The sequence below is a fragment of the Apteryx mantelli genome, chromosome 1 (assembly GCF_036417845.1).
Source record: "Apteryx mantelli isolate bAptMan1 chromosome 1, bAptMan1.hap1, whole genome shotgun sequence".
NCBI classification, from domain to species: Eukaryota; Metazoa; Chordata; class Aves; order Apterygiformes; family Apterygidae; genus Apteryx; species Apteryx mantelli.
The window spans coordinates 89212335-89230630 of NC_089978.1; the positions used below are offsets into that span (position 1 = coordinate 89212335).

General features: G+C 39.2%; 1 protein-coding gene across 1 annotated transcript in view; it reads left to right on the plus strand.

Moving 5' to 3' along the window:
• The window catches only part of PHEX (phosphate regulating endopeptidase X-linked), a 107494-nt gene that overhangs the window by 67997 nt on the left and 21201 nt on the right, over positions 1-18296 (plus strand). Inside the window, exons 13-15 of the mRNA XM_013950700.2 lie at positions 449-526; positions 2157-2260; positions 9000-9058. Of these exons, the coding sequence (XP_013806154.2) occupies positions 449-526; positions 2157-2260; positions 9000-9058 (241 nt within the window). The remainder of the gene's footprint in view (positions 1-448; positions 527-2156; positions 2261-8999; positions 9059-18296) is intronic.

Genomic DNA, 18296 nt, shown 5'->3' on the forward strand with positions numbered 1-18296 from the left:
TGCTGGGGCCTAGGTTCATCCATATTCAAGTACCAAGTATGTTTCAACAGCTGGATGTGTTCCAGCTGCTGTGCTGGAGCAAAATGGGTTCTTTTCTATTATCTTTTGGAAAACGCCATAAAAATAGGCATTTGACTATCTGATTAACTCAAAAATCATTAGGGCAAATCAGCTGTTAGGAATAAGATTTTGCACTCAAACACTGCTGTAAGTCTGCAAAAACTCTCCAAGAGTCAACAGAACGACTGCATTAATCTGACAGCAGAAGCTGGATCTCTGTGTTGTGATACAAAACTGATCTGTGGCACCAGGTTTACCTTGGTTTAAAGTTAAACTATGATGCCTTCTGGGAGGCATAATAATACATGATGAGAAAAGAATGAAAAAAAGCCATACACTGAGTAATGGTGAAGTCTGCCAATGTTTTCTTCTTTTTTCTTTTTCAAAGGCAAAAGCAGTTATGGCAAAAGTGGGTTATCCTCAGTTCATAATGAATGACACATATATTAATGAAGACATCAAAACAGTAAGTGTCAGCATTCTTCTTTTACATATTGCAGCCATTCTTTGCTGTTTTGCTGCTGTCTAAAATCAGAGCAGTTCTTTTGTTTTGCACCCTTCTGGAGTTCTGCTTGCTTGGTTATTTATACACCTTGAATTAAGTATGTGCGCTCTTGTATCTAAAATGTCAATGCCAAGTGTCTATGTGAGATCGCCACGAGGCCTGCTGGGAGTAAAATGTGCCTGGGTGCAAGAAAAAGTCTTTTTGGTATTAAACATTTTTAAGGTTAAAAATACCCTGGCATAAATTGTGTATTTAGAGTTGTATTAAAAAGATCTCCTCTAAGTAAAGGTCTTCAAAAAAAACTAATGTATTTCTCCTCAGAATATCATAACTCATGTGCATCATGTATGTTCTTCCCCCTTCTCCAGGCTATGCATTTTACTTATGCTTATTAGTTACAATTGTGCCTAGAGGTCCTCAAAATAGAGCCTCACTGTGCCGGGTGCTGGACAAGAACACTGCAGGGGGACTCGTTCGTTATGACAGACCCAGTATCTGTTCAGCCTAATTAAGGCAGAAAGGTAGATGGTGAAGAATAACATGTATTCCCATTTTCCAAAGGGGTGACTCTGGCATGTATAGGATGAACGGTGTTACCTGGAGTCACAGACAATGTAGAACCACAGATTAAACCCTGTACCACCAAAATCCAAGTCATAACAGAATCATCTTTGCCAGAGAACATGAATAAAACTAGCAAGAAGCATAATTTATAGAGAAACCTGTGAAGAACCAACTCTACAAGCCCAGTCCTTGTTGATGGAAAGAGTAGAGAGAGATGGTGCTGTGAACCATTGTCCCCGGTGTAATGAGGCCAAGGACATGACAAGCTTTGCCTTTCAGGATAGGGAATTACTTGCCCAGATAAGCAGTAATGAAAAACCCATGTTAAGCAGGGTTGCAAAAACATAGTTTGAAGTATAACTTGATCACACGTGCTAGGATTGCTTCAAACTGATGATAGGGATATCAGCTGGATTTATAAAATATTAACAACCCCTTTTCTTGCATGGTTAGTCAGGTATGTGGGCTTTGCTAATAGATTTGGAGGCTTATGGAAACCTGGAGCGCTATGTCTGTAAATACCACTTAATGTGAGAAATGATAAGAAAGCATGGCAGAATCCTCTAAGAAAGTAGACTATAAGATATTTGTAATGAAATAAAAAACAAACTGAAAAGAAAGGGCCTTTGTTACATTTTTGAAAATGGTTCTAAAATACACTTTCAAAATAATACCAGTCGTATTTGCTTATGGAAAAGAGTCTGACCTAACAATAACCATAGAAACATATGGTCTGCAATTAATCATTAGGTATACTTCTGATTTCCTCAGTTGCTCTCTGCTTCTGGTCCACACAAGAGCTTTTCTGATGTTCCAATCCTTTGCGCAGATCTGTTCAGCCATTGCTTTTCTTTTCTAAACAACCCTTAAAAATATTTATTCTTCCTATCAAGTGTGAAAATTTTACTTCCTTTGATAATGACTCAAAATTAGGTGATTTTTTGTTTGAAATAAAAGTTTTAGTTGTTTTATGTCAGCTTTTGTTTCCTGGACATGTTTTAAAAATGTCCATGCTTTATCTATACAGATGAAGTTTACAGAAAGTGACTATTTTGGCAATGTATTACAAACACGCAAATACACAGCCCAGTCTGATTTCTACTGGCTTAGAAAAGAAGTTCCAAAGACAGAGTGAGTAGACAAAATGCAAATTTACATAATCTTTAAAATATAAATATATTTTAAAATATATAGTTTATATACAGCATCATATTAAAATACAGAAAGTCTACAGGGGAAAAAAGGTTGCTTTTGTCATAAAATTGCTTTTTTTGTTAAGTTCTAGGTATTTCTGTTCTGATGCACACTTGTCATATGCTTGCAGCTTGAACTTTAAATTTAATGAAAAAAGATAATTGAATCTCAATTAAAATTGGATTATGTCTCTTGGTCACAGTTAGAATTTAGAATAGTACAGCAGGGATTTATGAAATACATTTTCTATGAATGGAACCATTAGTAAGAGATAATGTTATTATTACTAATAACAATCAGCGTTGTTAGTTACCTGCTGTTGATAGCAATGGTATGGAATAAGACATAATTTAATTTACATATGTTACATTTATTTATTTGTAAACCTGAGAGTCCATATTGTGTTGCATGAAGTCATCAAATACATGAAGGAATCGATCTCTTTTCTTACTAGTGGATAATCAAATCCTTAAAATGCAAACTAAAACCTAAACAGAAGTTAATTAGTCTAATCACACTACTTAAAAATGACTCCTTCTATACAGAGACTTTGAAATCAGTGCTGCTGCTTAGATTTTGCGGTTGTATTTCCTTATGGCTCCAGTAATTCTTACTCATGCTGAACCATACCTTGCTTCAAGAATGGCTCCATGTCATCAGTGAGGCAGGTGGGGCTTGTCAGCAGGACAGGCATAAGCTCCTCCTGGTTAGGGTGTTAGAATTTGCCCCCGTATTTTTGAGGGGATGTTTATAGCTTAATTTTATCTGTGAATTTTACCTTCTATTCATACCTCTCTCTGATACTGTAAGAATTAATCCAAGGGAATGGTTTTGTAGGCTTTTCTGCAGCCTTGGATGCCTGGACTAGATCATGATAATATATATTCTCTTCAGACCAACAGTTTCCCTGTGAGCAGTGAAATAACACTTACTTCCCTACAGAAATGGAGATCAACAATCTTTATCCTTCATCCTCGTGAAAAGAGTTGTGGCTGCACTAATGCAGACCAAATAGATTCTTGGCACAATAGGAAATGTCAGCTGTAAGGAAATTAATTGGCAGGTAATCCCTGAAATGTACAGCTCAAGGACCATAATCTGAGAACTGTCACATCATGGGTATGCTTAAAAAAAATGAAGGATTTACTCCATTGCCCACTACAAACAAGACTGAATACTTCCTCATGCTTGTCTTTCCCCCTTTATTTCAAGGGCTACTTAACAGCAGTCTCCTCATCGCCTTAGTCTTGCCCCAAAATAGGAGGTCTGTTCTAGTCTGCTTTTATCCTTTCATTGCTAAAAACAGATAAATAGATCCAATGTCCATATGCAGTCACTAAGGAGCTCATCCTAAACCCCAACGAGGTGGAGCGAAAGGGAATGAATGATTCCTTCTGCCCTGCATTCGCCGCAGTGCAGAGGGGAGAGGTGCCTCCAGCAGGATGGCTGTCCCCCTGCCGCATGAGGATGCTGGTGGGGGACAGGGACCCACCAGTCTAAAACATGTCAAATCTGGCCTTAAAAATATCAGTTTGCCACATTTTGACTACAAACTACAGCTTTCTGATGCTTTTACTTTTTCTTAAGCTTTTATCTTTCATGGCACTCCGCAGATCATTGGTCTACACTGAGGCTTGGCACTGTGTTAATAGATAATTTCCCTTGGGGTTTTGTTTCTGTTTTTTTTTTTTCTTTTCCTCTTTTCCATAGTTCAGTAGCTTTTAGCAAAACATTTATATTTATAGATAAATAGCTATTATAAGATGGTCCATGCTGTGGACTGAAAAAGGTACATAAAGAAATGTTTTAAAATATTATAAAAATATTTAAGGAAATAGTTTAATATAATCTAAGAAAGAAACCAGGTAGTTTACCACATAGTAAGGTAATATCACCCAGAAAAGGTAAAACACTGCATTCATTTACCAAACAGTCCACATTTCTCAGCAATATCATTTCAAACTGGACTCACTTTCCTCAGCACCGTCCACTATATGGAAAATCAAAGTGATGGTTCACTCCGAACCCCCACAAAAGCATCATGGGAATGATAGAGGAGCTGGAGGCAGAAGACAAAGAATTTTGATAAAACAAGAGGATTGGTGTTGGGAATGTGGGTATCAAAGCAGAATATTTATTCTGGAAATTCAAGAGTTTCATACGCTAAGAAGGGGAAAAAATTCCCCAGACTAGGAGCACCTATCGAAATTCCTTGTCCCCTGTTTTTCTGCCTCTTGACCTAGCAGTTAGCCAGTTTACAGGAAAAGGAGCCGGGAGGCTGTCTGGCACAGTGTTGCTCAGACCTCAGATGTTGCTCAGCGGAAAGGGGGATGTATCGGATGTCTTTGAGACCTGGCTGGTTCCTGCCAGCTGAGATGGGGCCCTGCCTGCCTGTCCGGGGTTGGGCTTCCCCCGTGGGCACCACAGCTGCCCAGGGTGGAACTTGCTGTTTTTAACACCAGTTTTGGATACCAGCTGTGATCTTAGTAACTGGCAGGGGAACTAGCTGTTATCCTAACAGCCAGCTCTACCAAACCAGAGAATAAATACTGGTCTCAGGAGGGAGACCTACAAAAGGGATTCATGACAGTAGCCAAGGAATATGATGCATGAAAAGGAGTGGGTTGAATGGAGAGAGCTGAATGGAGGAGGCAGGGCACAAATTGATGTTAGAACAGTCATATCACAGAGAAATATCTAGCCCTTCTTTAATATTCATCTTTCTCCTTTGAAATCAAGACATCTCCTCAAAGGTTTTTAGGCCTGGGCAAATCTTTCTTCACATTTCACTCAACTTTCAATGCTGGAGACGCAGGCATCTGGCAGCCCTATAATGGGAAAAGACTCCCAGCTTTCCTGCAGGACTTATTTTGGTTTCTTGGCTGCATGTGGTTGGTTGTAAGTCCTGGTCCTTAGTTCACTATGGGCGAGTTAGAGGGGAAGACAGCTCTCAGAGTGGTGCTGGATTGGATGCAGTAAAGGACAGTGCAAACACTCCCCTACATAAAAGGAAAAGCAGACATGAAGTACGCTGGGTGTGCGGTTGTCTGCAGGAGGCTGGCTGAGCTGTCAGCTCAGAAATGCTGTGGGTGGTCTAGCTGGCCCTGGAGAAGAGAAAGGCCAGAAAGGAGCCACCTGGAGCCTTTTCCTGCTCTTTGAACCTCGTTTTAAGCAGTGATCTGACACTGCAGGTTGGGCCCAGCCTTACCCGCCATGTTTCTTGCCCAGCCCCAGGGAAGATAGGAGGCAGCCTGGTCTGGGAGGCTAATCCACTGTTCCTACAAAGGAAAATGTCTGAAAACAGACTAAGAGGTGAGAAGAAGAAACACATTTTCAAAAGTCACGCTGAAGATTCTCTCCCCTTTAGAAGTTTTTCTTTATATTCCTTTCTTATCTGGGGAAGAGGTCTTTCAGATTCCAGCTTATTAGCAACTTTGTACTGTCTTACTTCTAACCAGCTTAAGTGCATTACACATTCACAAGTTCATTTTTTATTTACCTGTGGGTTTTTTTTTTCTTACTTTGGACTTTGAACACCAAATTCTGCTCCACCTGAGTGATTTCTTCTAATTCGAAAAGTCAGGAGAACAAATAGTAACTTCAATTTAAGCTTTTTAGGGATTTAAAAAAAAAAAAAATTTCCCCGTATTATAGCTCTTCCTAGTCATCTCTTTTCACGACTGCCAATGTAGTACACTATACTCTTAACTCAGAAAGGTAGATATTACAGAGGCAGTTATAGCATAAACAAACAGCTAGGAGAGGAGCTGCTTCACCTGCTAACTCGGTGCAGGTTTCAGATTTCATTTTTGTAAGAGAAATTTCAAATTTACAGGTGTCAAATCTACAGCATTATACTGTGCTGCAGTAGTTGATAAGGTAATGTTACAGGACATCACTCAAAGCTGTCCCTCTTTCAAATGCACATAAGAAGTGTAAACGGTTCTAGCTTGATTATTTAGTTTGTAACTAATGGGAGCTTAGAGTTTCTTATGCTTGTCCTTTTTCTATCCTTCTGCAAATAGATTTTTTGTATCATAGAAGAGTCAAACGCACAGAAATTCTAACCAGAGCTAGCGCAAATGCCCAAGTAACCTTACTTCAAACAGGAATGTGAATGCTATTTCTAAATCTGCCTCACCTTAACATTTAACCTCAACAGATATTTATTACAGATCATGTAGTAATTTGATGTATTATTAGTTAAGGTCTGTCACTGAAGGCTCACTCATTTGAAGGAGCTCACTGAAAGCATGAAGGATGCGAGGTGAAAGGTAGTCTTCTAGTCTGAAAGGTAGCAGTCAAAGTTATTTCTGTTCTTCTTATGGAAAATGCTTCCTAAATCTTTTTGAGAGCGACTCAAAATGATGGAGTGTAAATATGCTCCTTGCTAGAGCGTCTAGATGCCAAATACAAAATTAAGCAGTGCACTGTGTTTGTCACCTGAGAATTCTGTTCTTCATGGCTTCTTGGTATGGCTATTACATCTTCTGTTCCTATCTATTTAAAAATATAACAAATATATGCAGAATAGGTCTTCAGACCTTCCATGTAAGAGAGGCTTGTAAAGAACTTAGTTTGCTTTTACCCTGTCTGAGAAAAATGGGACTTTTGTCAGTATTTGGTTTATACTAGGCTCAAGAAGCAGGATGGGCTCTGTCCTTGCTGATCACAGTCATGCTGTTGGGTAGATCATGAAGAAAGGAGTAGCCTCAGGGCAGAGATGTTGTGGTGAGTCCTAGCAGCTAGTGTATGAAGCCCTACCTGTGAGGCAGGTCTGCCGGCATGAGAGCATGGCAGCCGTGGTGCGCTCTGCAGCCACCAGAGTCCAGACAGCACGTCACACCACAGCTTAAAGAAAGATTTGTAATAAGAGTTCTGTCTTTGTCAAAAGGGACAGGATCCTTCAGGCCTACTGCTAAGCCTTACAGTTTGACTGGAGAGCAGGTCCCACTTCACAAGTGGCTGCCTTGCATCCTCCAGACAATTCAGCTGATTGCTCCTGTGAACAAATGTGAAATTACAATGTTGTTAATTAGACCCTCTAATGTTTTTCTTTATCCCCTTACCATAAGCATCCTTTATGCAGTTTTCCATTATCCCACTACATTATCGCTGACATTTCATCTCTTTATTATAGAAAAAAAAAATCTTACCCTGCTCCTCTCCTTCAGAATCTCCTAAATAAGCTGGGAGGATTATCTGTGGCAATTAGAGTCTATAATGCGACAGATGGTTAAGATATTTACATGACATCACCCTTTGATGATTTCATTGGTTAGTTTTCCTAGTTGCTGCATTGTAAAAGAAGCTGCCCAGCTTTGAACATGAGAGAGACAGATAAATTTATTGATAAAAGGCAGAGTGCTGCCGTGCTAAAACTCTCTTTGTTGCATTGTTTATGTGAGGATATCAGTCGCCAGCAAAAAACACAGTATGGATCAGCAGATAACTCATTCATTTCATTGTACTATTTTAAAGCAGAGATTGTGTACTCGAATGTCATTGCCATCATACGTCTTCCGTGTTCTGATAGATCTTCCTTTGTCTTACTCTGTTTTGCAGCTCTTATCTCTTCTCTTTGGACAAAATTTTTCAAAGCAATTGCATTGCATTCATTGCTTTGGATTTGTAAAACTTTAGTGTAATATATTGCGAAAGACATTAAGATTGTTCCTGTGTGGGCATTTATTACAGCTGTTTCTAATTTCCTATGAATTAACCACTAATTCTCATCAACTTTATTACTTTATCTCCGTTCTTCATTATAAAAATATTAGGTGAAATCTTGGGCTCACTGAAGTCAGAATTTCACCTTGAGGTGGTTTGGATCTTGCTGAAGTCTACTGAGATTTTTTCTACTGATTTGGGTGAAACTACTGTTGATATATATGAGTTTAGGCTAAGGAAGTTCATATTTACTTTTTACTTTTCAAATCTAGGTTTCTTTCTAGTCTGTACTGGAAATCTAACTATGAGATGGAATGCCAATATTCTTTTTTTTTAATTTGTTTTGTGATGCAAGTGGCCCATTTGTTTATGGGCACACTGATAAAATTAGCAGTGTTCACTGTGTAGGGTACAGAATGTGAAGCTGTTTATTTCTAACTCTAGTTTCCAGATAGGACCCACCCATTCCACTGGAATCATCCTAACTGTCCATGTGGTTATTCAGCAGAGAGACTGAGACCACTTCATTTGTTTCAAAATGCTCTCCTGTAATTTCCAGAGGTAGTTTCTCCACACATGCTTGAAAGACAGGTTTAACAAAACCTAGGAGAGTTTTTGCTGCTGCTATTAGTGTTGCATCTCTGTTAGGTGAAATCAGGACTTCAGTCTGTCAGCATGGCAGATCTCACAAGCACAACAGTCACTTAAAAATAAAAGAGATTAGTCACTTAAAAATAAAATGGATTAACAATTACTCATGTTGAAATTCATTTCAACGTGCATTTAAATTCATGTGCATTTAGATAAAGCCATTAAACAATAGATTTCAATGGTCCAGAAAGTATAAATAGCATATTTTGAATTGGAGAAATAATTAAAGGTTTACGTATCCTAGGTCTTTTAAATTTTAATTGCTTTTTACTGAGTTAACTTTTTATCTTTGTTCATTGTGTTCATAAAGATACATAAGTGTACTGACAGTTGATTTCTTCTGCTCTTGCTACAGGTGGTTTACCAGCCCAACTACTGTCAATGCTTTTTATAGTGCATCTACCAATCAGATCCGTAAGTATCTGACTTTTGAGTCTTCTTTTAAAGTATGTGTTTGGAAAATGTATTTATCAGATAATACCTAATATAATAATCAGATAATATCTGTATGGTTCGTGTGTTTGTGACTGAAAATCAGATGTGATGAAAATCAGAAGCTCAGAAACATGGTAATTCAGCTATGGTTCATCTTAACTTTATTGGATAGTTCTGGAAAAACAAGGGTTCGTATAAATTTGAATTACTGTTGTTTAATGAGTTACCCAGCATCAGCTGAGCTGCAGTAACTGCTTGTGTCTGTCCATTGCAAATGTGGAAAAAAAATGTATTAGCTTAAATCTCTCTCCTTAAAGTTTAAACTAATGTTTTTATCTTCTGTTTGCTGTAGCAAAAACATGCACACACATACCTTCATAAATATGCAGTAACTCTTTAACTGATAGTAACTCAGTCCTATGGCATTAATAAATATGTGTCAATAAACATGACTGGAGGAGACTATGGTATAGACCTCGAAAGCTAAGAAATACTCTCCAACAAAGGTGTTCAAAGCCATTAACCTTCAAGGACAAGGAGTGATATCTGTAATTAACTTTAAATTCTTGGCTGCATAGTTTGAAGTTATTCTGTAAGTATAGTACAATCTATCTTACACTAATTTTAATTCCAGGTTGCTTTTAGACAACAGAATCAGCAATGCCTAGTTTGGAGGCTTATAAACTAAAACAGCTGAGTTTTTCAAAGATGTGTATGGTTTTGGATGTTCAGTTCCCATTCAGTTTTATGGGAGTTTACATAGAAATCTAACTGACTTTAAAAGTCAATACCTTTATTTCTAAAGCTAATAGTGGATAATAGCGTTATCTTTAAGTGAACACTTTTCTTTCTCCTTACTAGCTTTGTAAGTTAAATCAGCCTTTCTTCTGTGCTGCCAGGGTCTGGAAGATTGGCTGCTATAACCTCTGTGATTTTGGTCACCAAGGACAGGCTTGTCAAAAATTGCTGAGTGACTCCTCCTTATTTTCCTGAATCTTTTTTGATCACACAGTGAAGTGGTTTTTGAAAGGCACAAAATGAATGCATCACAATGAAGAGGTTGTTGCAGAGAACTGGCAAGCCTATATCCTGGTATCTGCACTTACCTATTACTGTAAATAATTTTTGCCTCCAAACCAATCACTTAACTTCTTTTGTGGCTAAGTGAGCTCATTTGTAAGGTGAGTATGATAATTAGGCAGGTTTTTGATTAAAATTAGTTCTAGGCATAGGCCGCACCACTTTAATTAACGGGCTACCATCATTAAGCAGCCACATTTTTGTTGATTATCTGAGTGAACACTTAAGACAGATTTCATTGAATTGATCAGAACTCTAAAGTATGTGTGGAAAAACGACAGCTGTTTTTCATCTGTGATTAAGCACAAACCGCCACTGCTTTTTTAGATGTATTGTGAATGCAGAGGAAGATTAGTTGGCAAAAAATGAGAACTGTTGCTGTTATGTCTTCTTTAACATTGGGTCCTTTCAAGTTTCAGCAGCATTCAGCTCTCTGACATGGCACATTAAAGAAAGTTATAACGAGAGGCTAGAGTTACCAAAGCTAAATTTCACACTTGCTCTGTCTAACAGTGTCATGAAGCAGAGGAGATGTCATACGTAACCAATCAGTCATGGGTATAGAGGCAATTGTATTTTGTATCATAACTACTGACCTTCTTGCGCTGCTGGTGTTTGACCTTGAAGTTTGGATAGTGCTGCTCACTGTCCTTTTAAGACTGTTCTTAGGAGGAAAAGGATTTACGTGGGTCTTTTGGAACAAATCCCTTGCGTACCTGAGAGAGAGAGGTACAAATGTTGTCTTGCCCATAAATTATGATCAATAGGAGGAAGATTCAAAGAAAGGCAAGGTTATCCACTGCTGCTGGGTGTGGAGACTTTGCATGCAAAATGTCCCTTGGGAGACGTGGGAGGAGCATGCTCTGGCCTGAAGTTGCTGATAAATCTTTGTCACATCACTACTGAGCTTCCATTAATACTGCTGGGAAAGACTGCACTGCATGAGCCTGAGCTTTGCGAGCCCAAGCATACCCATACTGTGTGCTCTACCTCCAGGCAAATCTCACACCCAGGAGTTACTACCTCACTGCTTATAGCTATGTTTTCGGTAGCCATCTATAGAGAGTTCTGTAAGGGCTGGTGAAATGCTACAAAAACTGTGGCCTGTATAAAGGCCTAGTTAAACAGCAGAAAAAAGTCTTACAAAAGAGAAAGTCATTTGAGAATGAAAAATGAGCATGAACTCTAGCAAGTTAAATGTAAAGCTTTAATATAGCAAGCCAACAAAGATTTTGAGGAGCAACTTTCTAATAGCATAAGAATTAGCAATAAAACCTTTTCTCAAATACACTAAGAAAGAAGAGTTCATAAGGCATAATACAAAGATAATTCTTCACATTGAAAGAGTTTGGGAGGTTCTTATCCTAGTGCTTTACCTTATGGGAAGTAAATCCCCGTAAGTGTCTCAAATTTAGGGTCAATAGAAGATACTTTAGAAGAAATTCATAAAATGAACTGTGACAGAGGTGAGAGCCAGATAATATTCTCACAGGTGTTTTAAAGGAATTCAGATAAGAAATTGCCAAACTGCCAGCTTTGGCATGTCGCTTATCAATTATACCGGCCATAGCACAGGAGGAATGAAAGTGGAAATGTAAAACTTTTTTTTAAAAGAGCACCCAGAGGGATGTAAGTATCTGCAGAAAATTCGGTCTGGCTCCTATATGAAGGAATTTGGTAGCAACTATAACAAAGAAGAGAATGAGTGAATATATGATATAATTTGGAAGAGTCAATGTAACTTGGATTTTGCTTTTCCTTTGTAGGAAAAAAAACCATGCTTCACTAGTCTATTAGAGTTGTTTGAAATTCAGCAAGCATGTAAGTATGCTTGATACAGTATGCTTAGTTCCAAAAAGTGCTTTTGATGAGGTTCTTTCCCAAGGCTATTGGAAGTTGTCAGGGGTCAAGAAAGAATGTCCTCTCATAAATTAATGACTGATTAAAGATGAGAAAAGGAGTTAGGAATAAATGATTTGTTTTCACAGTAGCTGGGAGAGTGAGTTACCAGAGGAATTCCACAGGGATCAGTGCTGGTTGATATATTAACAGATGATCTGAAAAAATGGGTGTTCTACTAAGAACAAAGGAACAGGTAGATATAAACTCTGTTTCAGGAGAACAGGTATTTTAGTAGAAGAATCACTGCACACCTGCCTAATGTTCTTTCTCTATACACATACTCCTGGTCACTGTTGAAGACAAGAATGAGCAGGGCAGACTTGTGTTGTCTGCTCGAGTGCTCCTACTCTTCAATAAGTAGACAAGATTCTAGTGTGTTGCAGCCCATCTGTTTTTGCTTTTGGCAAATGAGTTTACTAAGAGGGGTATTTGAGAAAACTGAATTTTAAAATGCGCAATGAAAATTGTTTCTGGAAAGCTGCTTCTACATTAACTGCAAAAGGCCTTAACTCCAAAGTTAATTCTAAAAATTGAGATCATTCAGTTTGGAAACAGAAATGTACCATGTGATATTATCAAAATAACCCCAGCTACTCCAAATTCAATTAGTCATTGAAGATTTCATGAAACCATTTAGAGACAAAGACATTATCTCTGCCTTTAACCATGGATTCTGAGAAGGATCTATCATCAGGTACATGCAGAAGTGAAGGAGAACATGGGGTCCCTGGTCACTTCTGAATTTTAGAAAGATGCCTTTGCTTTCTGTGCACAGAACACAGTGAGGTCTCTGAGGCATTCCTGATGAAAGAAATGCAAATTCTTCTATCATTAGTCTGTATCACTGACATAAGCATTAAACAAGAAATCACAGCAATCTCCATACAAGTAACTGCAGGCTCCATACAAGGGCAGCTTGTTGTGTTTTTAACAGAATTGTGACTACTCAGTTGCTCAAAGGAAAAGGTCTTGCTTCGCTGAAAGTGGAAACTAATAGAAAGTGGAAACTAGATGATTTTAAAAATGGTTAGATTTGGGAGAATACAGCAAAACTTGCATGAGCAGTAGATTGTTACGGATTTTGCTGAGCTTCAGTGCAAAAATCCTTTTGTTTACTCTTTATTATTTCATCTCATTTTCATTACTAAATTATTGATAACTTGAATGGCCAACAATTTGCTTATTTCCAAAAGAGAAGGAAGTCGATGTATCAAGATAAGATGTGCTGCAAAGAGCAGTTATAAAACATGGTACATATAATTTATCTTACTATAAAAGTTTACTCCTCGTGTATTCTATACATGAGTTCTTTTTGTTTCCTCATTTTTCAGTTAATTCAAAGTGTGTTAGATTACCAACTATGCATGTTTAAAATGGCTGTTAATCATTTTTCAGCTCTAATTGTAAGATTCTTTTTTTAGTATTTTCTCATTAATTTCCCTTCAATTATAGGTGTTTAACAAAGACAACAGGTATACATCATTGTCTTTAGACATTACAAAGATATCTGAGTACACCATATAATCAAAGCAGTATGAATAGTATGTTTTTGATTATAATCATTGGAACACAAAAACACTTTCCCAAAGACTCTGTTTATTTTAAAGAGTTCTAGAGTAATCGATGAATATGTGCTGCAAATAGATACAAGTGATGACCAAGGCGTGCTATTATACTTCTGTTGAAGAAAAGGTTTTGTTTCATTACAGCACTAAAAATGTTGGCCTTTGAATATGTGAAGGGTAGAAGAGAACTGCTTATTACACGTGGTGTATTTAGTTCTCTTTCTAAGTGTAAATACATATATTTCTAGAATATGTTTAAAAAATTAACATTTGTGGGTCAGGAACAGTCATGAAGAGTGAATTTACAGTGAACAGAGCAAATATGAGTGACACACTCATGAGGTGTAAACTTGAACAGATTTATTGGGTAATTAACTATTGTTGATATTACCTCTGTAAGTTTATACCTATGCCTCTTTTAAGTCATTTGTGCTTATGCTGCAGTTCTGTAGTGAAAGTCAAGAGGCCTCTTTAGAAAACAGCTTCATTACATGTTTCAGGAAGAGGATATAATTTAAAACATAATTTTAAAATTATGTTTGAATTAGCATCCATATAGAAAACCATAGATAAGAGCCCATATTAGCCAGTAAGTATCATCTTTAGAGAAAGTGGAACGCAGATATTGATGCTGGCAGCTTTCAGATGTTTTGGGTTTGCAAGAGAAAACTCTTACCTAGCTAGGAAACCAAGTGATAGTACATGGTGTCATGGTCTCAGGGTGGGCAAGGGGACTATATGCAGGGACACTTTCTCTTTCCTTAAGAACTGGAGTAATTGGCAGGTTATTGATGAAGTAGTTTCAAGTGCTCCATTAGTTACCGGGAGGTTAATGAACAATAATGGCTCTGGACTGCACATTTTCTAAGCCCTGTTATTAAGTAAGTTTTGAGTGTGTTAAAGTGAGTGAAAGTTTTCAACTTTCATGATTTCCTAGTGACCAGTATTCTCTTTTATTTGATTACAGTCACAGATGAGATGATACATGATCCTTGCATCTGTTTTTTATTTCTTCTTCCTAAAATTCTTATCTATAAATATATAAAATAGGAGAACTTTTTCTCAGGGGAATCTAGAGAGTTGTTTCCCTTTATAAAATAAAGATCAAAGGATCTTGTAAAGACATATATTTTTGCATCTTTTCTACCTTCTATACAATCTAGCACTGTATTACTTGGCCCCCTCATAAACAGACATGCGTTTCATATCACGCCAGTGAGGTTGGGAAATGCTGCGTTCTATTTTACAAGCAGGAGCTAGAGACTGAGAAAAGACCTTCTTTTTTTTCAGGTGAGGTGGAAGCTGAGCCAAGATTTGAGCCAAGGGCTGCCGAGTTTTCTGCTTTAAGGCAATCATTAAGACGAATTTATTCACTAGACCTGAAACCCAAATTTTTTCATGATTCTGTGAGCCATCTCATGTGTTTTTAGTTTGCTTCATCCATTATTAGAATAATATCATGGGGAAAGTCTGCATAGTTTCTATGAACAATCAGATGAAATGTGATTGCTTGTGTCTGTTTGGACAAGTAACAGCATTCCCTAAATTTCAGCGTGTTCATCTGCAAAATGTGTATAATAATACCATAAAGATATTAGCTGGCAAATGGATTCATTAATGGCAGTAAAGCCATGGTAAAAGCAGAGAAAAAAACTGTTTCAAATTTTAAATATGTTTTAACAAGCTTCATGCACCTTGCTGGGAGAGAGGGCTTAAAATGGATATAATGGATAAAATGAAGATTCAGTTAAGTTAAAAGTAGCCCTGTGCAGATAAAGAGTGCTGTTGGAGCTTCGAGGTTAGCATAAATTCAGAGCTGAATATATAAAGTAAGCCAGGTGCACTCCATTGCGTGAAATGTTCCTGCATGTAGAGCAGTATGATAAATGAGGGGAAGGTTCAGCAGATTTGTCATGGCCCATGGGAGGCAGAGGAAGCTGCCATGGCAAGTATGGATGAAGGAGGATTTGTAGGGTGTCTTTGCTCCTAAGGATTTTCAAAATAAATGAAGATAAATACTGCTCCCTTTTAAATATCTAGGAAAATAGTGGCTTTTTGCCCCAAGAAGCATTTATGTGTCTGCCATGTGCAGAGAGACACTGTCCGAGCATGCAGGGATGGGGTTAGGAAAGCCAAAGCCCTCCTGGAGTTGAATTTGGCAAGGGACATAAAGGGCAACCAGAAAGGTTTCTACAAGTACATAAGCAGCAAAAGAAAGGCTAGGGAAAATGTGGACCTGCTGCAAAATGGAGCAGAGGCCCTGGTGACAAAGGACATGGAAAAGTCTGAGGTACTCAATGCCTTCTTCACCTCAGTCTTTATCAGCAAGACCACCCTTCAGGAATCCCAGGCCCCTGAGACGCGGAGGGGAAGTCTGGAGCAAGGAAGACTTACCATTGGTGAAGGAGGATCAGGTCAGGGAACACTTGAACAAACTGGACGTACACAAGTACATGGGCCCTGATGGGACCCACAAGTGCTGAGGGAGCTGGCCCATGTTGTTGCATGGCCACTCTTGATTATCTTTGAAAGGTTGTGGCAGTCGGGGGAGTTTCCTGAGAACTGAGAGAAAGCAAATGTCACCCCTATCTTCAGGAAGGCAGGAAGGAGGATCCAGGGAACTACAGGTCAGTCAGCCTCACCTGAATCCCTGGGAAGGTGGTGGAACAAATCCCCCTGAAACTATTTCTTAGACCAACCTGCTAGCCTTCTATAATGAGATAATGGGCTTGATGGGTGAGCAGAGAGCATCTTGCCTTTAGCAAGGCTTTTGACAGTCTCCCATAATATCCTCATAGACAAACTGATGAAATATGGATGAGTGGACAATGAGATGGATTGAAAACTGGATGAACTGCCAGGCTGAAAGGGTTGAAATCAGTGGCACGAAGTCCGGCTAGAGGCCAGTCACTAGCAGTTGTTCTCCGGGGGCTGATACTGCAGCAACCACTGTTTAACATCTTCAATGATGACCTGGGCAATGGGACAGAGTCTGCTGTGCAGGCAGGGGCCAGTCAGCTGTAGAGAAGCTTTGCAGAGAAGAACCTGCGGGTCTTGAGGGGACAGCAAGTTGAACATGTGCCCTTGCAGCAGAGAAGGCCAATGCTATTGCCAGCAGTTTGAGGGAGAGGATCCTTCCCCTCTACTCAGCACTGGTGAGGCCACATCTGGAGTACTGTGTCCAGTGCTGGGCTCCCCAATACAAGACATAGACGTGCTGAAGCAAGTCCAGAAAAGGGCCCTGAAGATGATAAGGGTTTGGAGCATCTGACACATGAGGAGAGGCTGAGAGAGCTGGGACTATTCAGCCTGGAGAAGAGAAGGCTCAGAGGGGGATCTGATCAATATGTATAAACACCTGATGGAGAGGAGTAAAGAAGACAGAGACAGACTCTTCTCAGTGGTGCCCCCAGTGACATGATGAGGAGCAACAGGCACAAATTGAAATACAGGAAATTCCATAGAAACAAAAGAATTTTTCACTGAGGATGGTCAAACACAGGGCCAGGTTGCCCAGAGAGGTTGTGGAGTCTCCATCCTTGGAGATAATTCAAAATCCAACTGGACACAGCCCTGAGCAACCTGCTGTAGCTAAGCCTGCTTTGAGCAAGGGTATTGGACTAGATGATCTCCAGAAGTGCTTTTCAGCTTAAACCATTCTGTGAGTCCATGGATGACCTGGATGGCTTACTGAAGGATCAAATGGAGGAAGAGGGAATGGGCAGCGAAGAAGGAAGAGGAGGGAGCAGAACTGCACTGTCTGGCAGTGGGCAGTCAGATGTTTGATGAATCCCTCCTTTGTCCTGCAAGTATACACCTCCCTCCTCCCTGTGTAGCCTCAGCTGTGAGTTGACCTGAGTGTTGGATCCCACATGTTCCGACGTGCAATGGCTCAATGAAAAATAGGTCATGGCTCCTAGTTTCATGTGCTGCCTGCAGTACTGTGTGATCTAGCCTGGCTCATCCATCTTGCCACCTGTGCCTGGATGGGGTATTGTTGCTGTTCTGTGACAGCCTGAACTCAGCTATCCACAGTATGATATTGCTGCAAAAGTGGGTAGGATGTAGGAAAGTAGCCAAGACAGACTGCGCAAATCCAGGTCATCCACATGGCAGATAGGTTGGGGGGGTTGAGCGGAGCAGTCTGTATTAAGAGACAGCACATGTTTTTCTCTGTGTGATCTTGGTGAGTAAAGCCTTGAGAGTAGGCTCAGGCCTGCATTAGCAATAAAGTGTACACACAGCTGAGAGGGGCTTTTGGCCTGCGTTCTTCTTCTGGGACCATGTAGAGGGAGAAAGCATGAGAAGATGCAGCACAGGCTAAATTTGTGGTGAAGTGCTAACCTGAAGTAGCTTTCCAGTGCCTGTATCCGTTCCTTAAGATGTGAAACTCTTTAAAGTCTGTCTGACTTCCTTTTCCAGATCAGTGCTTTGCTTGCTTGTACTCCCATGGTATATAAATAATCCCTTTAGTATTTATTGCTTCTGCATCCTATGATCTCTCTGAGTATTGTGATTAAGTATTTTAGCCAAAATATGCCAAGCAAGCAAGGAGCACAGACTTAACAAAGGAATTTTCTTACTCGAGAGGGATGCAGATCAGCACAGAATAAGAAACTGTCAAGAGATCTATCTCCTGTTATAATTTCAAGGAATTCCTAGGTTTAGGT